This window comes from Boleophthalmus pectinirostris, unplaced genomic scaffold (genome assembly GCF_026225935.1).
Source record: "Boleophthalmus pectinirostris isolate CB_2022bp ecotype Guang Dong unplaced genomic scaffold, ASM2622593v1 HiC_scaffold_322, whole genome shotgun sequence".
NCBI lineage: Eukaryota > Metazoa > Chordata > Actinopteri > Gobiiformes > Gobiidae > Boleophthalmus > Boleophthalmus pectinirostris.
Window position 1 is genome coordinate 2,252 of NW_026571313.1, and position 20,889 is coordinate 23,140.

At 36.4% G+C, this 20,889-nt stretch overlaps 1 protein-coding gene across 1 annotated transcript; it reads left to right on the plus strand.

Moving 5' to 3' along the window:
* Positions 1-310: 310 nt before the first annotated feature.
* On the plus strand, positions 311-19,184 carry npc1 (Niemann-Pick disease, type C1). Its single transcript, XM_020936058.2, has 25 exons — positions 311-459; positions 2,966-3,094; positions 3,176-3,282; positions 5,143-5,288; positions 5,470-5,637; positions 6,659-6,908; positions 7,554-7,636; positions 8,019-8,389; positions 8,998-9,224; positions 9,955-10,055; positions 10,499-10,601; positions 10,748-10,937; positions 11,114-11,296; positions 11,726-11,840; positions 12,111-12,238; positions 12,598-12,732; positions 12,827-12,916; positions 13,017-13,207; positions 13,302-13,417; positions 14,082-14,211; positions 14,649-14,834; positions 15,053-15,284; positions 15,501-15,614; positions 16,608-16,770; positions 18,038-19,184. Exons 1-25 carry the CDS (start codon positions 382-384, stop codon positions 18,118-18,120), a joined length of 3,819 nt encoding a protein of 1,272 aa, XP_020791717.1. The 5' UTR covers positions 311-381; the 3' UTR covers positions 18,121-19,184.
* The last annotated feature ends 1,705 nt before the right edge of the window (positions 19,185-20,889 follow it).

Below are 20,889 nucleotides of genomic sequence, written 5' to 3' on the forward strand. Positions count from 1 at the left end.
GCGTTTCAGCTGTAAAATTTTCTCTCTTAGGCTTATTTGTTATGATAAGCTGTCCAGAGTTTATAGGCCTTGTAAAAATAAATAAATAAATAAATAAATACTTATTTACTTGTGCAGTTCAACAAAAAAATATAATAATAATAAAAAATAACAATAAAGAACATAATTAAATAATATTACAAAACATACAGATCTTTTTATTTATTTTTTTGCGTTTGTGCATGTGGATGTAGTATGTGATTTCCGCCGCTTGGTGGTAGCACAGTGATCTACATGAGCAGTCTCCGCCCCTCGACGAGAACGTCCGAAGAAGACCACTCAACAACAAAAAATGTGAAACTTCATTTTCTTGCCACAATAATCTGCCCTCCCGTGACAGCGATGGGACTCTTACCCCACACCAGCCCCGTGCCCTGGTTTTTACTCCTCACTCTCTTTTACGTGGGGCAATTTAGATCGGTGAGTGCAACTTATTGGATCCTTTCTCGTGACTCAGCCTTGTTTTTGCTGCTACTGCTATGAAAAGGTGTTGGCTAACCATACAATACGTTGAAATATATGGATAACAACACGAACTATTTCTGAATTTCTGCAGGCTTAAAGTTATGATTTTTATAGAAATTGTGTTTAACGTGATTCTGATCGCTTTGACTGACGAATAAGAAAGCTGCATACTTTAGCCTAATCAGCAACACATGAAAAAAAAACAACCCAAAAAACAGCTTTACAATGTACATAAACTTCTGTCAATAAGAATCACGTCGCTTATAGTCAGTGTATGTTGTTAGGGGTTTAATGCGTTTATTATTATTTTTTTGATCATATATATTGTATATTCATGTAGAGCTTGATGTGAAACTTGAATGAAACTTGTTGAGATGAATACTAGATACTGTTTGACATTTCACAATACTAGTAGGTAGGTTAGGCATGCAGAGAAGTTAGCAGTGACTAAAGATGACTAAAGCTCTGCATGTGTCATAGGTTTGATTTGCGTTGGCACAACAAAAGGCATTGTAATGTGTGCTTTTTATATTAATACAACTTCAAACTGACAAAGTCTGCATTTCCAAGACAAAGAGACACGTTTTTTTCTTAATGGTTAGTTACAGTGTAATTGGATCACATTGTACTTTCTTCAAGTCAAGCTCAAAGGTGTCATAAAGCTCATCTAAAATGCTGTCTAGACACGAATCATGTAGTATTTAGAAAAGGAGTTGTTGTTTTTTTTTTTTTAGTTATGCTACCACAGTCGGAATAATTGTGACTAATCGTGACTTTTACAACAAAGACAACAACTCTATTAAATCAAAATGTCAAAAATGCACAAATAATTTCTGTTTTTCACCAATAATATACTGTATACCTAAATACGTTCTGTCTAGAAACCTTCAGTCATTACATTTCAGCTTTTTGTTTGGTTAAAATGTCTCATTGTACAATAGAAATCATCCTTTGACATTCAACCAATCAGTGAAATAACTGCTGACTACTGGATTACAAAAATAACTGTAATTGCAGCCCTAGTAGTGCTGCAGATTAATATTGTTACCTGAACTTGTGGACCACTGCATGACCTTATCTGAACACAACGTGATTGTCATAACACAGTTTAGTACAATGCCAGTTTCTACACCTCTCTATTCAAATGAAGGTCCTTGGACTTAATCCTTTCAGCAGAAGTAGGCCACAGGACGCTGGGTTTATTCCCTCTAACAGTTGTGCACTAAGTGAATTAACTTCCCTATGTTACCCCAGTCACATGTGAGCAACTCTGCTGATGAGACGTTTTTATTCAAGTATGACGTTGATGTGTCATTTTTATATGCAATACAGCAATGTTTTTCCACTCTAGTGTACCCCTCTGGCTAGATATTGGTACATTGGACATTGATACAATTGGTAATACTTATGCTTTATTGCCATTTAGTTAACGATAAAAAATGTTTTCAATACTAAATAGACAAATAATTACATACAGACATATTGCATGTATTGTTGTTCAAAACATGCCACACACAGTAAACATTCACTATGACTGTGCTTTAGAGACTTTCCCATTTGTTTAGTTTTTTTCTCTTTTACTGTTTGCCTGCACTTTGATAATATTGTGTTTTATTTAAGGACTGAAAGAGGACTTTGTTTTAAAAAGATATTTAAAGCAGTTACTAAAAAATGCACCAGTTACTAGAAAACGCACCAGGAAATCTTATCACAGGTTTGAGGAACTTTGAGCATGTGTATACTGTTTTTACCTTTGTGTATAGGCACGGGTTATTTTAGTGAAAGGCTTAAGGTCACACATTTGTGCTAGAGAAAAAGGCAAAAATGGCAGCAAATATTGACTTTAAGCAGACGAGTTTAACTTATCTTGCAATATTCACACTAATGTTTGAGGAACTACTGTCCCTTGTTTGAAAAACAAATGCAATAATTGGATAATGTTATTACTTTTAAATGTTTATTGAAATGCACTAAGTAATAATAAATGTTTAATTACTGTTATATTAATCTTGTCTTGCTTGGTTTTAGACTACGGGCAAGGAAATTAGACTTTGGTAAGGCACCATAGTCTCCTGTATTGATAGAAGATGCTGCATTATGACTAGGGCTGCAATAATTAATCAGAATAATTATATTTTTTATTGTATTTTGATCGTAATTAACTGGACTATACGGAATCTAAAGCATTTGCCAGAAGACATTTTATAACAAAGACAGTGGCATTATTTATTCAAAATGCCAAAAAGAGGAAGGAAAAAAACTTTGATATTTTGTATCAGGAAGTCTTATCTTCTTCATGTAATTCAACCTTTATTTGAAAGTAGTAAAAATCTCAATATACAAAAATAGAAATAACTGAGTAATCCAAAAAAAAACTCTGTCTATTCAACTACAAAAATAATTGTCAGTCACAATCCTGCTTATGCTTTATTGCTCAAATATTTTTTTGTGTTTCTTTCAGGTTGGGGCTGATCACTGTGTCTGGTATGGGGAGTGCGACCCGACCCCAAAATTGCCTGACAAAAAATATAACTGCAACTACACAGGACCCCCTCAGCCACTGCATCCTGAAGGATATGAACTCCTCGCGGTACTACGCTCACCATGACTTATTTTGACTATTGAAAAGTATTGTGCAAAAGTAAATACTGACATATTATCTCTGCTGCAGGAGCTTTGTCCTGGTTTAGACTACGGTGACCGGGCTATCTGCTGTAATGTTGACCAGTTACGCACTTTAAAAGGAAGTCTGCAGCTGCCCCTTCAGTTCCTGTCTCGGTATGTGATGTTTTTCAAATTAACTAATCAAGCATGTGACTTTCTAGGTGGGGTAGTTTTATTCTCTTCCTCAAAATCATTAGCTCAAGTGTTATGTGTATTTGCCACTCTTAGCATCAACCCTCAGATCTGCCATTTCTCTCTTCCTATATCATCAATACACAAATTTCTATCTAAAATTCATTGTGATTTTACACACAAAAGACACATTTTTTTGTCAGCTTAAGCATCAAACAATATTCATATTCATAAAATTCATCTAACAAAGTGTAAGCATATATTTTTATTTATTTTGTTTTGCCTAATGGTTGTATAAATTAGATTAGATTAGATAAATTACATTAGATTAGATTACAGGCCTGTGTTTACGGTTTGGTTGCTAGGTAACAGTTATGGAATTGCCTCTCTGCAGCTCATGTCCGACCAGGAAGGAAAATAATAAATTACGGGATTCCCTAGAAGCTGGGTGGGACTTAATGTTTGATTGCAACCCACTTTTAAATATTGTTTTCCTGTTCACCTGTGCTGCCAGGTCTAAACCAGGAATAAAGCAGTGTTAAACCTATTCAGCTGGTGTGAAAAACAGACTTTAGACAAGACAAAGCTAATTTAGACCTAAAATTATAACAATAAGAAAAGGAAAAGTTTTTGTTTGAGTTTCTGTTGATGCATCTGTGGCACCTTTCCCCCCCCAAACAGTTATGTGAAATGACAGCCACTTTGCATTAGTGCTTATGCTTGTAAATGTAGATTTTTGTCAATATATTTTTTCACACTCAAATTAAGGTTAGGTATAAGATCAAGGTTAGATTTAGAACTAACTAACCGGGTCTCACCAAAATTGAACTGTAATTTTTAGACAAAAGAAAATTATAAAGGTATTAACTTTATTTAACAGATCACAAAAAATATACTGTCAATTTCGCTGAACCTTAATATTTGCTGTAATTACATGTGCTGATTATAAAATGAACTCTCCAGGGAAAATACATCACACAGCACTTGGTTTGCATTGATTAACATGGAACACTAAGCCCAGAAATGCAGTAAATTTAGTGTGTCCCAATAAACAAATTAGGGAAAATCTTAAATGTAATTATGTTAACTATGTTTTAGTGAAATTTGTATTCTATCCTGTCATTTTTATGTACTTTTTTTAAAAATGAACTTAACCAAACTAAAACCAAAAGAGCATGTTTTATATAAGGGTAGTTATGAACTCAAATTGTTTTGTTGATCTAATATAATTTGTCAGTCAGAACTTTGAACAAATGGTTGGCTGTGTGAAGAGAGGAGTGGTGAAGGTTTTAAAGCACAACCATTTTATTTTCCAACTTGTTTCAACTTGCTTAGTTTCATCAGGGTGTGCAGCAAAATGGACAGGTACATCTTTTAATAATGAGAGGACTTGTGAAACCTTTAATTGAACAAAATCTGCTTTCTTTATAATCGGCCAGCTATTTTTTTGTGTGATAAATGGTGTTGTTTTGATGTAGAAGTAACTGAATAAAATAGACTGCAGATTCAGACAATTACTTGACGCTGGTTTGTCATTTATAGGTGAAAAATTTCATTCTTTTATTGTTTAGAGGTGGGAAGCTGATCAGACTTTAGTCCAACTGTTGTTTTGTGTTCATGCAATGTTATAATATAGAGTATACGGTCTACCATAAACAGTTAGGCTCCAAAAAATGCGCAGTGTTTAACCTATTTAGGGTATAAGGTAAAATTTCTGGACTGTGATACTTGAACCTCAACCAAGACTTCAGCAGTATAATTTTTGTTAGTATTACCCAACCCCTGTTTAGTTATTACTGATGCCTAAAGCACATTTATTTATTTAATTACATTTGTGTGCAGGTGTCCCGCCTGTTATTTTAACCTGATGACCCTGTTCTGTGAGCTGACATGCAGCCCTCATCAGAGCCAGTTCATGAATACAACTTCATTCAGCGGAAAAAATGTAGTAGAAGTCCAGTACTACATTGGACAAAGATTTACAGACGGTAAGAACTTAAACTGTTTCATACTGAATCTTACTTAGGGAAGTGACATGTGAGGTATGTTCGCAGCTGTAACCAAAAGACAGAAATATTTTGAGTAACAAGTGGTCATAGATGTTGTATAAATAAGAAAGAGGAAATACAGTCACAAGTTTCCTGAATCTTAAAATAATCTGTGTTTTAGCCATGTACAATGCCTGTAAGGATGTCCAAGCACCCTCTAGTAACGTCAAGGCCCTGTCACTGCTCTGTGGGAAAGACGCCAGTCAATGCAATGCCACCAACTGGATTCAATACCTATTTGATATCAATAATGGGCAGACACCGTTCTCAATAGTGCCCAAATTTTCAGGTAAGATATATTGTGGGTAGAGTGATCTGTATTGCAACTCTAATCAGTAAATGTTATTATCATGTCTTTGTGCAGTACACTCCACCCAACTTGACTAATGATGTGTGAATGTTGTGTGACAATTAGTATATTGTGGTGTCAGGAATCGCTGTTGGGGTGGATTAGCAGCTATGCTAATCAAAGTAAAATGATCTTGAATTAAAAAGTACTTCATAGGACTAATGTACAGTACATAAAGCAACAAAAACTGACTTGTGTTCCCCAGTGATTGCACTATTAAAATCTCTGCTGTTATGATGGTAGATAATTGTTTGCCTTTGAGGTAGTAGTTGATGTGCAATAAATTATCGACATTACACCAAAATCTGATCATTATCTGATGATGTAAGTTATCTGATTTCTTTCTAACTTTACTTCTCTAGAGATAGATAGATATAACAGTTTAACAATATATTGGGCCGATATGTGCACTTTTTGGAATATTGGCTGTCGGTCTTAAATCTCCTTCCTCAGCTGTTTTTTGGTTTGGCCTCACCAACTGCAACATAAAGCAATAATGGCATTCACAAAATGAGATTAGACAGCATAATTTCAATTCATATTTTTGGGTGGTTATTTTTTTTTTTTTAAACAATATTAGCCATACATATTGGCCCAAAAATATCCCCAGGTCATCAGTTGCTTTGGATTCTAAACAATCGGTATTGCATCGGCCATGACCAAAAAAGAATAATGGTCGATCACCTGTGCCTTTTTTGACAAATGCGAAACAGAAAAGATTGTTTTTTTATTTGAAAGTTCATTGTATTTTGTCTTCCAAATACAACCGCTATAAAAATGTATTGGTTAACTGACACATGCCACCAAATGTTTTTGATTATCTATTTATTTGTATTTGTAAACACACACCAAAATCAGATCTAATTATTGGGTTATCTGATTATTCTGATTATCTTATTTTTTCAGGCCTTGTAAATGTACCCACTGACATTCATATTATACTATTTTTGCTATGTTTTAGATACACCTCTCGCAGGCTTTAACCCCATGAACAACCGTACATTTAACTGCACCGAGGGCCTGGAGGACGGGTCGGGCCCCTGCTCCTGTCAGGACTGTACCCCGGCCTGTGGTCCCACACCGGTCCCTCCCCCTCTGCCCCCTCCATGGACCATTTTGGGGATGGATGCAATGGTGGTCATCATGTGGGTCTCATACATGGGCTTTCTCCTGGTCTTTGTGGGACTTGTGGTTGGAGCTTGGTGCTACAAGTAAGTTACAAATATATTTTTTTGGTTTCATTTGTACAAAGTATGAGGAAAGTATAGTTTCATTTTCCTCATACTTTGTACTGAATTGTCAAGCCTTGGGGTTGGTTTTGTTTGTTTTAGATTATCGCTTCCTTTTTGTTAAGAGAGTCACAGTAATATATCTATTATACAGTAGTAGCAAGAATAACCGTGTTAAACAGTATATTCAGTTATTCAACATATGACAAAAATTTGAATTTGCAATAGTAAAAAATTAAAGGTACACTATGTAACTTTTCGGTTGGATCTGTGGAGAGGTGATGCCAATCTCAGGAAGAATGCATGCATTTGAGTTTTTTTTTTCCTTTTAGTAATTAGAAAATGACAGATGAGTTTAATGCTATAGTGTGAAACATTACCTTCTACGTAATAACAAGCTGACGGCATATAACCCTCCAGAGAAGTTATATTGTGCAAGTTAAAAATCTGTTATGTTTGCACAAGTGGTGACATGATGTGTAGGCCTGGGCCATGGCAAAGCCTCCATATTAAATTTTGACTTTAATCCTATTTTTGACTCTGAACCCAACTTATAGCAAAATCAGTTGTACATTTTTTCTTTCATGTAAAAAGAAAAAAAATGGCTCAATGGTTTTGTTTGTTTAGGAAAAGGACAATCATGTCAGAATATGGCCCCATTCTGGACAGCAACAGCCCACTATCTCTGAACAGCAGTGACCCCGATCAAGGTAAGACAAACAGTTCACTGTGTGTGGAGTTACATTTTAAAACACAACTTAGTTAATTCAACTGTATTAAACTTTTACTATTCCTCTTAAAGTATGTTGTTTTCAGATGTTCTTTTTTTATGTTTTATTTAACCTTTACAAACACATTCATGCACACATTTGGAATCGCCTTTGATCCTAATTCACTGCTATTTCCTGCTGACACAATTTTTTTGACTTTTTGTCAAAGAGGTAAATAATATTGAATTTCAACTTCCAACAACCAAACCAACAAAATCATCTATCTTTAGGGAAAAACATGCAGCAAGAAACTATTAAGAAAAACAGAAGGGTCCTTTTATAATATGTATGTTATTGAAAATCCACTATCTGTTCTTTCTAGTGAATGCATCCTGTTGTGAGAGACTGGGCGAGCGCTTTGAGAACGCCATGCGTGTTGTCTTCAGTTCCTGGGGGTCTTTCTGCGTGCGCTACCCCCTGCTGGTGATCCTGGGCAGTATCATCCTGGTGGCAGTGTCCTCTGGTGGCCTGGTTTACATGCGTATCACTACTGACCCTGTGGAGCTGTGGTCATCTCCCAGCAGCCAGGCCCGCAAAGAAAAGGACTACTTCGACAGCCATTTTGGACCTTTTTTCAGAACGGCTCAGCTGATCATTACAACACCTCTAAACATTCCCGATGTTTACAAGCCATACATTCCTGGGCCAGATGTGCCGTTCAACACTATTCTGACCAAAGATATTCTTCATCAGGTGGGAGTTGAAAAAGTCCTGAACAATATTTGAAAACTACATGCAACTTGAATGAATTCTGCAATGAAATGACTGAAAAAGAAAAAGAATGTTTTGACCGTGCTAAATATTGTATGTTTAGATCTGTATTTCCCTAATCCTCCGGGGGAAGAAAATCATCAGCGTGGTAAATGAAAAAGTGAAACTAAATTTGGGAAAGATTTTGGATTAATGAAAATACCTTTTTAATAATTTGGTTATTACAACAGACATGGCCTTAATCCTCCTCTTGATCACTTTTTATAAATATTTATTTCCCTCATAACATTTGTTTTAAATCTTCAAAAAATACTTTTGAAAAACATGCTTTCTTAAAGTAAGGGGACTCGCCCCCTAGTTCTGACCTGCAACATGCTTTAAGGACATACAGAGGAACATTCAGAATCTATACAGAAATACTTGCACTATAATATAATGTTTATCAAAGCATTTTTACCACATCATTACTGTACATTTTAACATTTGCTGACACAATAATACATTTGCTCTCCTGTATGTTTTTTAGCCACAGTAGCTTTAAAGTTCTGGCTAACTGTTTCTCCTGTTCATCTTTCACATTTGTTTTGCAGGTTTTGGATCTGCAGCTCGACATTGAAAACATCGTAGCAACCTTTGAAGGTCAAAACGTGACACTGAAAGACATCTGTTTGGCTCCTTTGGCTCCGTACAATAACAACTGCACTATCCTGAGTGTGCTGAACTACTTCCAGAACAGCCACGAGGCCCTGGACCGAACCGTTGGAGATGAGTTTTATGTGTATGCCGACTACCACAGCCATTTCCTTTACTGCGTCAGGTGAGGCACTTTATGCAAATGCATGTAAGTTCTGACAAAATTATTGTCTCTTTGCAATTTCAGTTTAAAGAAGACATATTAGTCTTATTTATCAGGTATTAAGCAGTAATCTGTAACATACATAGATAATGATTTTACATTTTTCACTGCAAACTACAATATTGATCTAAAACGGCTGAGCAATACAAACAAGTCCAGTGAGTTCCTGTTCAAAGCTGCAGAAAGATTTATGATAAATGCATCATAAAATTATCATAACAAATGCATAAAAGGCATTGAAAGGATGGATAGGAAATCAAATAACGAAGAATACTGCACTAAGATAATTTAATGCAACATTTTTAATTGTTTTGGCTAATTCTGAGTAAAAATGAAACGAACCAAGATGTTATAAGCAGTTAGATCAGCATTTTATGAATGGTGAGGTTTAAATGTGCACAAATGAAAGCAAAAGAGTTTTTGTGTTATATTTTTTTATGTGTTTTACAACGCAATGAAATCTAGTTTGAAATTCTGTGTTGGACCATTAAATATACACTGAGACCTTTCAAGATATTAATATTTACACACTTGAAATTGGTTGTGTTATAAAAGTTGTTAGGGTTCACTTCTGAGACACAGTGGCCTTCAGAGCTGATTACAGATGTATGTGATGATGTAATGCCAGACTGCCCTTGACACTGACCAAAGCCAGAGCACAGATGCACTGAATATATTTCTGTTTTGACAGTGCACCTGCCTCTCTGAACGACACTACCCCCCTCCATGACCCCTGTCTTGGGACGTTTGGAGGTCCTGTGTTCCCCTGGCTGGCTCTTGGGGGCTATGATGGTGAGAAACATATACATTTTGTGTCATAGTTTGCACAAAGGTTGAATTGGATGGCTACAGTATGTGGAAAAGTTGAAGGTGAAAGACATCATATTTTGGTAGCTATAATATTATCCTGTATCCAGTATCTTAAGACAATTAGCGATTATACATTTTCAATTTTATTTCAGAGTTACTTCACATCTTTAACTAACAGGGGAGAATCTTCTTTACTGTACTTAACATGTCCAAAGCCTGAAAAAAAAACAAAAAAAACCTCAAAGTCAAAGCTATATTCAAAACATTATGCATATCTAGGCCAAGGCAGACTAAAGAAGAAAATTACAATGTGTTTGTTCACATTTTTTCTGTACATAATCTATAAATGATTATGTTCTTTATAGACTGTATGTTTCACCATTTGATCTCTGACTGAGTACTTCTAAACTTTTTTTTCCTAACAGGGACCAACTACAACAATGCTACAGCACTTGTTATCACATTTCCACTTAACAACTACAAAGATGATGATGTACATAAAGGCAAGGCTATGGCTTGGGAAAAAGAGTAAGAATACTACTATACTACTGCTATTACTACTAATACTACTATTATTACTATCACTACTATTTCTACTACTGTCACTACTATTACTACTACTATCATTGTAAAACAACTTGCCTTGATATTGTTTGTACTGTATTTATTTTTAGGTTCATCAGATTCATGAAAAACTACCGCCAACCCAACCTGACAGTGTCCTTCAGTTCTGAGAGGAGCATTGAAGACGAGATCGACAGAGAGAGCAACAGTGACATAAGCACTATTATACTGAGCTACGCCATCATGTTCGTCTACATTTCCTTGGCTCTGGGACACATTGAAAGCTGTAGGCGTGTCTTGGTAGGAATTCTAGTCTTTTGCACCATACAAATTAGCCAATCAGGACTATCTTACGATGCTTTGCCCCTCCCATTTTTCCTGTTTAGTCATGCAGCATTAATTCTCAAAGTAGTTCGGCATGTTTTCCATGCTTTGACAAATAATTACGTAACCACTGTGTTTTTTTTCTGTGACAGGTGGACTCCAAGATTTCTCTCGGCATAGCAGGTATCCTGATTGTCCTTAGCTCTGTAGCATCTTCTCTGGGTCTTTTCAGCTACTTTGGTGTGCCCCTCACCCTCATTGTGATTGAGGTGATCCCATTCTTGGTTTTGGCGGTCGGAGTGGACAACATCTTTATTATAGTGCAAACCTACCAGGTAAACTAGTCACAGAATACATGCACCATTACTTCATATGAGCCATGCATACTTTAAAGTGATGTTCATTGTGGAGTATCAACTGTTATCAACATCTTTTACTTTATGAGTGAACTGTAATTATCCAAGATAGAAATGTGATAAGAAGTACTTACAGAATATATCTGGCTGCATCTGATTTTTCATTGGTGACTCCTGGTCTAGTCCTGGTCTAGACCTGCTTCAAGTTTAATACCTGTTTTGTTCAATTTTAATGATTTGAGTGCCATTATACCACGTCTTGTATATTTAGTGTACTGTAATGTTTCATGCTTTACCTTTTCACTTTACAGATTAAAATGGTCTTGTAGTACATTACAATATACACATATCCTTTTTGATATAATTACCAGTAAATGTCCACTCACCAAATTCTTGTATTTGTGACAGAGAGACGAGCGTATGCCACAAGAGGAGCTTCACCAGCAGATCGGCCGTATCCTTGGAGATGTGGCCCCGAGCATGTTCCTCTCCTCCTTCTCTGAGACTGTGGCATTTTTCCTCGGTAATGTAATAACGTAAAAAATAATAAATCATGAATATATATGTTTTACTAATATATGTACATCTTTTTTTTGCATTCAGTGTTTTTCATTTTACAAGCAGTAGCAAAATAGCCTTTCTTTTTTAGCCCACAACACAGTCTGCCAGTTTGATTTTATACACCTACCGTTCTGGTTTACACCAATTTTCTGATCCTCTTTCATGTGCCCCATCTCTGCTCTTCTGTCAGTTTCCTCTTTGCTCACATGCTGACATGTGTTTTTTTGTTCAGGAGCCCTGTCCAACATGCCCGCCGTGAGGACCTTCTCTCTGTTCGCTGGTTTGGCCGTTTTTATTGATTTCCTGTTGCAGATCAGCTGCTTTGTCAGCTTACTCGGCCTGGATGCCAAGAGACAGGAAGTATGTCAACAAAACTTGTTAGTTTTTGTTTAGCTTATTATTAGGATCCCCAATAACTGACTGTACAGCTTGCTAATCTTTCTAGAGTCCTTTTTTACAATACATTAATAATTATCCAATTAAGCAAGCTATATATAATGATCATAGTAATGGAATATAAAAAATTATTATATGCACACATAGATATCTTTTGTTCAGTTTTTATTAGAAATTATGTTTTGTTTTTTTGTATATAAAGTCAGTGTTGGTGTTTCAGTGTTAGCAGCAGTTGTAAAATTGTTTTGACCTGTATAAAATCAATAACTCTCAACACTGACCCCGCAATTACGTAGTATAATGGTTTATCTTTTGTGTAAAAGGGGAATCGTTTGGACATCCTTTGCTGTGTCAAACTATCAGAGGGTCAGGAAACCAAAACCGATGGATGCCTCTTTAGATTTTTCAAGAAAGTCTATGCTCCCTTTGTGCTCAAAGAGTGGGTGCGACCTGTCATAGTAAGTGCTGTTGTGAAATATGTGAATAGTCTATTATGTTTTTAACTTATTACTTTTTGCACTCAGGGATGATACATTTGTTCTGTTTGATTAGGTGGCAGTATTTGTTGGCATGCTCTCCTTCAGCGTTGCCGTGGTGAACAAAGTTGAAGTTGGACTGGACCAGAAATTATCAATGCCTGATGTAGGTTCGACTTTGGTATTTGTACATCCCATTTGAATCCCTGTTTCTATTAGATTGTTAGAATCATAATTCTTGCTTTATACAATTCTTCACATTGTAGGATTCGTATGTGTTGGATTACTTCAAAAACCTGTCAGAGTACCTCCACACTGGGGCTCCTGTGTACTTCGTGGTGGAAGATGGACTTGACTACAGGAGCCTGGAGGGACAAAATGCTGTGTGCGGTGGAGTGGGTTGCAACAACAACTCTCTGGTCCAACAGGTCTACACTGCCTCACAGATTAGCAACTAGTAAGTCTAACTTTCTCTTAGCATTTAGGTCAACATTAGGAATGAGACTTTTATGGCATTGCAATAAAAAATTTACTTTCATTTTTTATCTTAGTACTACGATTGGATTCACACCATCGTCTTGGCTTGATGATTACTTCGACTGGGTGAAGCCACAGTCCACCTGCTGTCGCTACTATAACAGCACAGGGGCTTTCTGCAATGCTTCAGGTAATTTTAATGGAGATTGCCCTGAGAACTATTTTTAAGGTAGTTGTAGCCATAAACAGCTGTAGTTGAATACATTAAAGATAAATACATTTAATATTTACATGCAATGGGGAATGAGAAGTGCATTTTTAATAAAATAATAACATGCAGCAGGCAATCCACAGAAAAGTTTCACAGTGTACCCTAAGGTATTTTTATAAGTTTGATAAGTTTATCTTATTACAATTAAACTTTAATCATATTTACTCATTTTTAAAAGACAAATTGGAATAGGGAACGAGAAGTGCATTTTTTTATTTTTGGTATTTTGATAAAATAAATAATATAAGTTATCTAATTGGATAATAGTTTATTGTAAATATGTAACTTGTCTGTATCACAAAGATGTATCAAAGAGTCAAACTTAATTATATTTTGAAAATTAAGTACATGAAGTAAGACATTTGCTGTGAACGTTTGACCTCGAGAGGATTATACAAGTTTATTTTCCAATTTATAGCCCTTGGTGTATAATAACTTTTTACATGCCACCATCTAATCTTTTTACAGAACAGAAGTAGGCCATTAAACAATAAACATCATAAACCATGGCTGAAAAACAATAAACAAACGATAGTCTTTCTTGTTCCTCAAAATGTTATATTTCTTGTATTTTCTTTTTCAGTGGTGGATCCATCTTGTGTCCATTGCCGGGACATGACTCCTGAAGGAAAGAAGCGGCCGACCGGAGATGAATTCATGCACTTTCTGCCAATGTTTTTATCAGACAACCCCAACCCCAAATGTGGAAAAGGGTATATTTTTTGTCATATTTGTATCCCCTCAAAGATTCATGGATAGACTCAAAGTTAAAGGAGCACTATGTAACTTTACTGGTGGAGGGTCCGCTACCTGCTTTTCTCCATAAAGATGGTCTTGCCTAAAATGTTCCTGTGCATTAAACCTGTGTATTCCCATGGAGACAAGCAGGTAATGCCACTGGGCCAAGTTACAGACAGATCTGCTCATGTTTTTCAAGTCTCTTGTAGTTGAATAAATGCAACATGGAAATATTAAATCATCATTGTAATTAATTCATATTATGAGCAACAACTTCATGGATACAAACTACTGCAGACTTTCACCAGAACAGTTACATAGTGCACCTTTAAAATATATTCTCTGGCACTGATTGCTTTTATGCTATGTAAGCCATCCATTCTCATGATTTGTTTTTATCTTGCTCTTTCAGTGGTCATGCAGCCTATGCTTCAGCAGTGGACCTGGTTAATAATAACACAGATGTTGGAGCGTCGTACTTCATGACATATCACACCATTTTGAAGGAGTCTCCAGATTACATCAATGCTTTGAAAATGGCTCGCACTCTGGCTCAGAACATCAGTGCTGCCATGAATCACACAGTGTTTGCATACAGGTACATACTTTCATATGAATGTTGAGCAATAATTACTGCAGAAAATTGTGTGGGAAATTCATTTCTCTGCATTTGGCCCAGACTTTAATGCCACTGGAGTGTTGCTGTTAAAGTGTAATTTTTTCACACACATAATGAAGTGAATGTGATTCTACAGATTTTAGTTCTAATGCAGGGTAATGTTTTGATCCTCCCCTCCTGTTTTCTTTCTCCTACAGCGTGTTCTACGTCTTCTATGAGCAGTATCTGACCATCACCTATGACACTGCTCTGAACCTGTGCGTGTCACTGGTGGCCATCTTCGTGGTTACCACGGTGCTGCTGGGCTTTGAGCTGTGGTCGGCCGTCCTCGTCAGCTGCACCATTGCCATGATCCTGGTCAACATGTTTGGGGTCATGTGGCTCTGGAGTATCAGCCTCAATGCAGTTTCTCTGGTCAACTTAGTCATGGTGAGAACAAGGGTTTTTCCACTATAAAACATCTCCTTAAGCTCAATGATTGAGCTAAAAAATATAATGGTAATAATTTACATGAACCGTTTAAGAGTCTTTCCTGTTGATAATGTGTAGAACACAATTCAGAGTGACACATGTATCAGTCTTGTGTGAGCCCTCTGTACCATTTGATTTCCCTGTATGTTTTAAGTTCTTTCCTTGTTGTTGCAGAGTATTGGTATCTCAGTGGAGTTCTGCAGTCACATCGTGCGAGCGTTCACCATCAGCATCAGAAGCAACAGAGTGGAGCGAGCGGAGGAGGCACTGGCACACATGGGCAGCTCCGTAAGTCACCACACATTATGGGAAGAGGATTATTGACCAGATTTGCGTTGTGTTGTGTTTGTTGACAATTTAAGACCATGAAATTATTATATAGCTCAAGTTTATTCAGTAACTATGAACAGTTCTCATTTGGTGTTTTATGCATTCATTTAAACCTGAACTCTGATCTTGGAAAAAAGTCTACTCAGCCATATTTGAAAATGTGTTGCAAAAAATGTTGACAACATTTCTGTTTCATATGTTTTTATTCATGTGCAAACAAATATAGATATGTCATTCAAACAACACATGTACACACACTTTCTCCATTTTTATGCAGATAAAACATAACTAACAAAGTTAACTAACAAAAAATAGGTGTAGCGTCATACAATATAATAATAATAATAGAATGATAAAAAATACACTACTACTAATATTATTAACAAATAGAAAATAAATAAATACAAAATAATAATAATAATAATAATAATAATTAATAAAGAAGGGGTGGGTAGGTGGTAATGTTGGCAACATTTATACTAATTATGTATACTTTGTCATTGCTTCTTTACCTGTAAAACAAGTCCACCAAAATATAGTATGCATTTAGTGTAATAAAACATATGAGGATAGTTGACAGATGGGCTTGTTTGTGAGAGAGATTACAACATTAACATTGTTCATTTTAATTTAAAAAACACTTGGCAAGTACTCCACTAAAGTCGCTTGGGTAGGCTCAAAATGCTTATTATTTACTTTATTATTACAAGTACTGCATCTGGATTATATATATAATTTATGATTTAACAGCATTTTTTTTTTTATTCATCCCGAGCATTGAGATCACTGTTGACTAACATAAGAGTCATTCTTTTCATTATAAAGGGGAAATGTGGTATTATAAGATGTAAGTTTGTAGGCAATATTATTAACACTAGAGTAAATAATGTTATTGCAATTTGCTTGTTTTGATTTTGTGTTTTGCTACTCTAATAACTATTTTAATGGCAGGTGTTCAGTGGTATCACACTGACGAAGTTCGGAGGGATCCTGATATTGGCTCTGTCCAAATCACAGATCTTCCAGGTCTTCTACTTCAGGATGTACCTCGCCATTGTCCTCCTGGGGGCAGCACACGGCCTCATCTTCCTCCCTGTGCTCCTCAGCTATATAGGTCAGTATATTTAGCTCAATAAAGAATTATATTATATCATTGGTGATTTTCAGATTCCCAGCCTTATTCCCTGAGGAGGGGCAAGAGACAGTTTTCCTCATTAATTACATTGTACTTTGCCATAAAATAGCCGATATTTAAATTCACAAATGTTGAACCTGATCATTTCTATCAGTGTCTAGACCATAGAACTCACTATATTACAACAAAAATCTGCAATATAAGTTTTAGCTGTCCCCTATATGAAATGTTCTTGGCCTAGAATGTTGTTATCATCTGACTAATTATGTACTGATAGCCAGAGTGAACAAAACACTGGCAAAACAAATTATTCTTTACTTAGACTTTGTCTGACCTAGTCCTGGTCTAGTCCTGGTCGTGTCCTGGTCGTGTCCTGGTCGTGTCCTGGTCGTGTCCTGGTCGTGTCCTGGTCGTGTCCTGGTCGTGTCCTGGTCGTGTCCTGGTCGTGTTGTCCAGGTTTAGTTCCAGATTTAGTCACAATTACATGTGGCGATTGTGCAAATGAGAAATGATTCAAATATGTGTCACCGTCTGTGGAAAACACTGATGCTGTTTTCCTCACCAGTTTATACTGGGACTATGGTGGCATAAGTGATCCATATTTTACTCATTTTATTTATACAATTTATTGAGAATAAATGTCACTTATAGCCTTGATCAAAAAAACACTGACTACAGATTAAATATATTTACTTCTATGTTTATGACAATACTGAAAGCATTATGACTCAAATTTTACACAAATCAGGACTTAAAATGATAGTCTCCATATCATCTTTTTTTTTTCTGAACATTTTTATAGATTGTAGGTTTACGATAAAATAAGAGTAGAATAGAGAATTATTAGACCATATGATATTGGATTTTGTTTGCAAACAGGATAAAGTAATCTATTTTTCCAAATTCATCTACAACTAGTAAAAATATGAATCTTTCTCTTAATGGGAAACACTGAGTACATTCTCATGACCAGTAAAATCAGATAACTTGAATAATCAGAAAACCCAGTAATTAGATTTGATTTTTGGTGTGTGTTTGCATGCACAAAAGACCTTTGATCATCACAAATACCTGGTGACATCAAATAAAATAAAGTTTTTTGCATATTTTGGATTACTCACATCAGATGTAATTGGTGTAGTTTATTGACATTTCAATAATCTGTCTACTTGTGAAGTGTTTCAACAGTGATTTAGGCGTATTGCGCACTACTGTAATGTAATGTATAACTCTGTCTTTTTCACAGGTCCTTCAGCCAACAAGGCCAAGGTGGCAGCATTTAACAGACGGTTCGCTGGTACCGAAAGAGAACACCTGTTGAACTATTAGCCAAATGGACATGAACTTTGAAGTGACTATTGGAGTGGGTTTCTATGATTACTTACACTCATTGTCTCATTGTCGCTGACATGCACAGGCTAACTCAGGATTATATGCTTCAAAATGCATCATCTCCCTAAAAACCAAGGACCGAACCAGGACTACAGATGTCGATTTACACTATTTTTCATCTTCAGTGTTCAAATGCACTGAGCAACTGGAGCAAGATGTGAAAGTAGGAGAGACACCACCCGTGTAACTGCATTATAAACCTCATAGTTATAATCCTAACAGTTTGATTTTGGAAAGGTATAAAGGGTAATACAGAATATTGTTTTTTTAAGAAATGGATACCAAGAACTTATGTGTAAAGATTTATTTGTTTTTAAAGCTATTTAACAGTTTGTATACTGACTTGAACACTGACCATCATACCTTTTAATGGGCCTGAGAAGTACCATTTATCTTGATCTTATTCAGATATTAGACATTTGTAGCATTTGCACCAAGCAATAACGGTTCTGTTTTCTGGTATGATTTAGATTGTAAACCCTTCTCTGCTTTTTAATGTCCAAACAGCTCGTTTTGTAAGCAAAGTCTCATGTTTTAGCTTGTTGCTCCTTACGCCCAGAATAGGTCTCCACAGGCTGCAGTGTAGGCGTAGTGCATCTCTGTCCAAGCTGCACCCACCAGCGCAGATTTTACAGGCTTTTGTTGAGTCTTGTTGTCTTTTGTGTAATTGTCTGTTGTTTTTGGTGATATGTTTTTAAACACACGCCTCAGAATCCTCTGCAGATTCATGCTAAATCCTCATGCTTCTTGTTCTCACAATATTTTCTCTGTTACTGAAGAAAACACTTTATTGTGCTCATTTTTGACATACGACTGACTCTATAATGCAAACACCGTGCAATTCAGTGGTACAGTTTTTTGGCTTTCATTCCAAGTTTGTTTTAACTTATTTTTTATGACATGATAATTAACATGTTTGTTGTTTTGAATTATCTTCTTCCAATGCCCATGCATTATGTTTTTAAAGAAAAAAATTGGCTTCAATAAAACTTGATACTTGATGTCTCTTGTCGAATTGTTCATGAAAAGAGAATTACAATTACTGCCTGGACATTGAAAGGATACTATGATGATTATATTGTTTGTTTTGTATTGTTTTCAGTTTGTCATATGAGGAGCTGCTGGTCTAACTTTAGCCTGTTTTACTGGAGTAACTGTAGACCAATTGTGTTCTGCATTGACACAATCATCACTGTGAAGAATGGCTTTGATATTTTTTAACTCTCATTAAATAGTTGTGTCAATTATGTATGTAAACCTGTGTCTATATCTTCATGCTTCCCAATAACTGCTTAATGGACTAATACATGTTGTAATACTGCAAAGGGACCACCAGGTGGCGCAGTGCCCTCCTCTCGGGTCTTCACTAGTCTCACCATTGAGAGCAGCTCTGTGCAGTGGGAATGACCTGATTTCTATGCAGAAGAAACTCAGAAACTCATATGTCTTAACACTGTCAGCCCGCTCCTCTGCGCGCGCGTGCTCGTGCGCGTGTTGAGGCTGCAGGCTGGAGTCCAGACTCAGCACATCGCGTTTCCTCCTGTCACTAAAACACGCTGATCTGAAGCTTTTGCTCAGTAGCCCCCCGCATCCCTGTGGTGGATCAGGGCTGGTCCGGTGCCAGGTTTGTGCGTCTCCTTTGGATTGTGTTGATGTTCTGTCCAGTATTTGTTGTCACACACGGCTCCAGTTCATGATTTATTGATGCTGAGGCCGCTGAGAGCACGCGCTGTCTTTGAGTCTGTCTGGGGACATTGAAATATTCATGTCCCCCACAGGTCTGCTCCAGTCCCAGTCTGCAGGAGGGCCCCAGGACTCTGTTATGTAAGACCCTCCACTGTCTGACCTGCCCCTGTTTGGGCTTAGGGTAGACCTCGTTACATTACATTAGCCTACAATTTGATTCATAAACAAAACACACGTGCCACATAAACTGAGCACAACCAGTTTGTAATTTGAGATGATCACAATGAAACTAGAGGCCTACTCATTTCATGCTGTCAAATTGGTGGGTATGATCAACCATCTTTTAAGGAATTTGAAGAATTTATTTTCTAAATAGACCTTTCTTAGCAAACTTTATTGAGTCACAAGGGAAATTATTAGAGCACATTAGGTGGTGCTTGCACAGTACAATTACAAAGAGTGACAATAAATGGTGAATTCAAAGTCACAAGGATAGCATAAGATTATAAGGTAAGGTGTGGAGTTTGCACATTCTCTTGGTGGTTTTTCTTTTTCAGCCATGCAAAATCATGCTGTGTGTTAGCACCATACTACAAAAACACACCTTGTTGTTCACTTAAAATGTTGATAAAGCGTTCTGATTTTGTATATCAAGCAGCAACAGCAATAAACATAACAGATTGAACTTTTACTCATTTTTGAAGAAGGTGTGTGCTTTTTGTAAGTACTTCCTTCACCTGAGTTTGTCCCTATTATACTTTCACATATAAATCACCAATATAAACAAACATAACTCTTTAGATGCCTCATATTACTAACTGTTGGCATGTACAGTCTATCAATAAGTATTTAATGAGCTCTAAATACTGTTACTTCATGGTGCTAAATATTGAATGGAGACAGAGACACAGAGAGAGCTCCTACACAGTTCAACTGAGGAAAGTATAATAAGTTTGTTGCTCAAGGCTCATGTCTTTAAACTAGGACAAGAACAGTTATTTCCTGCGTCTGAACAATGTC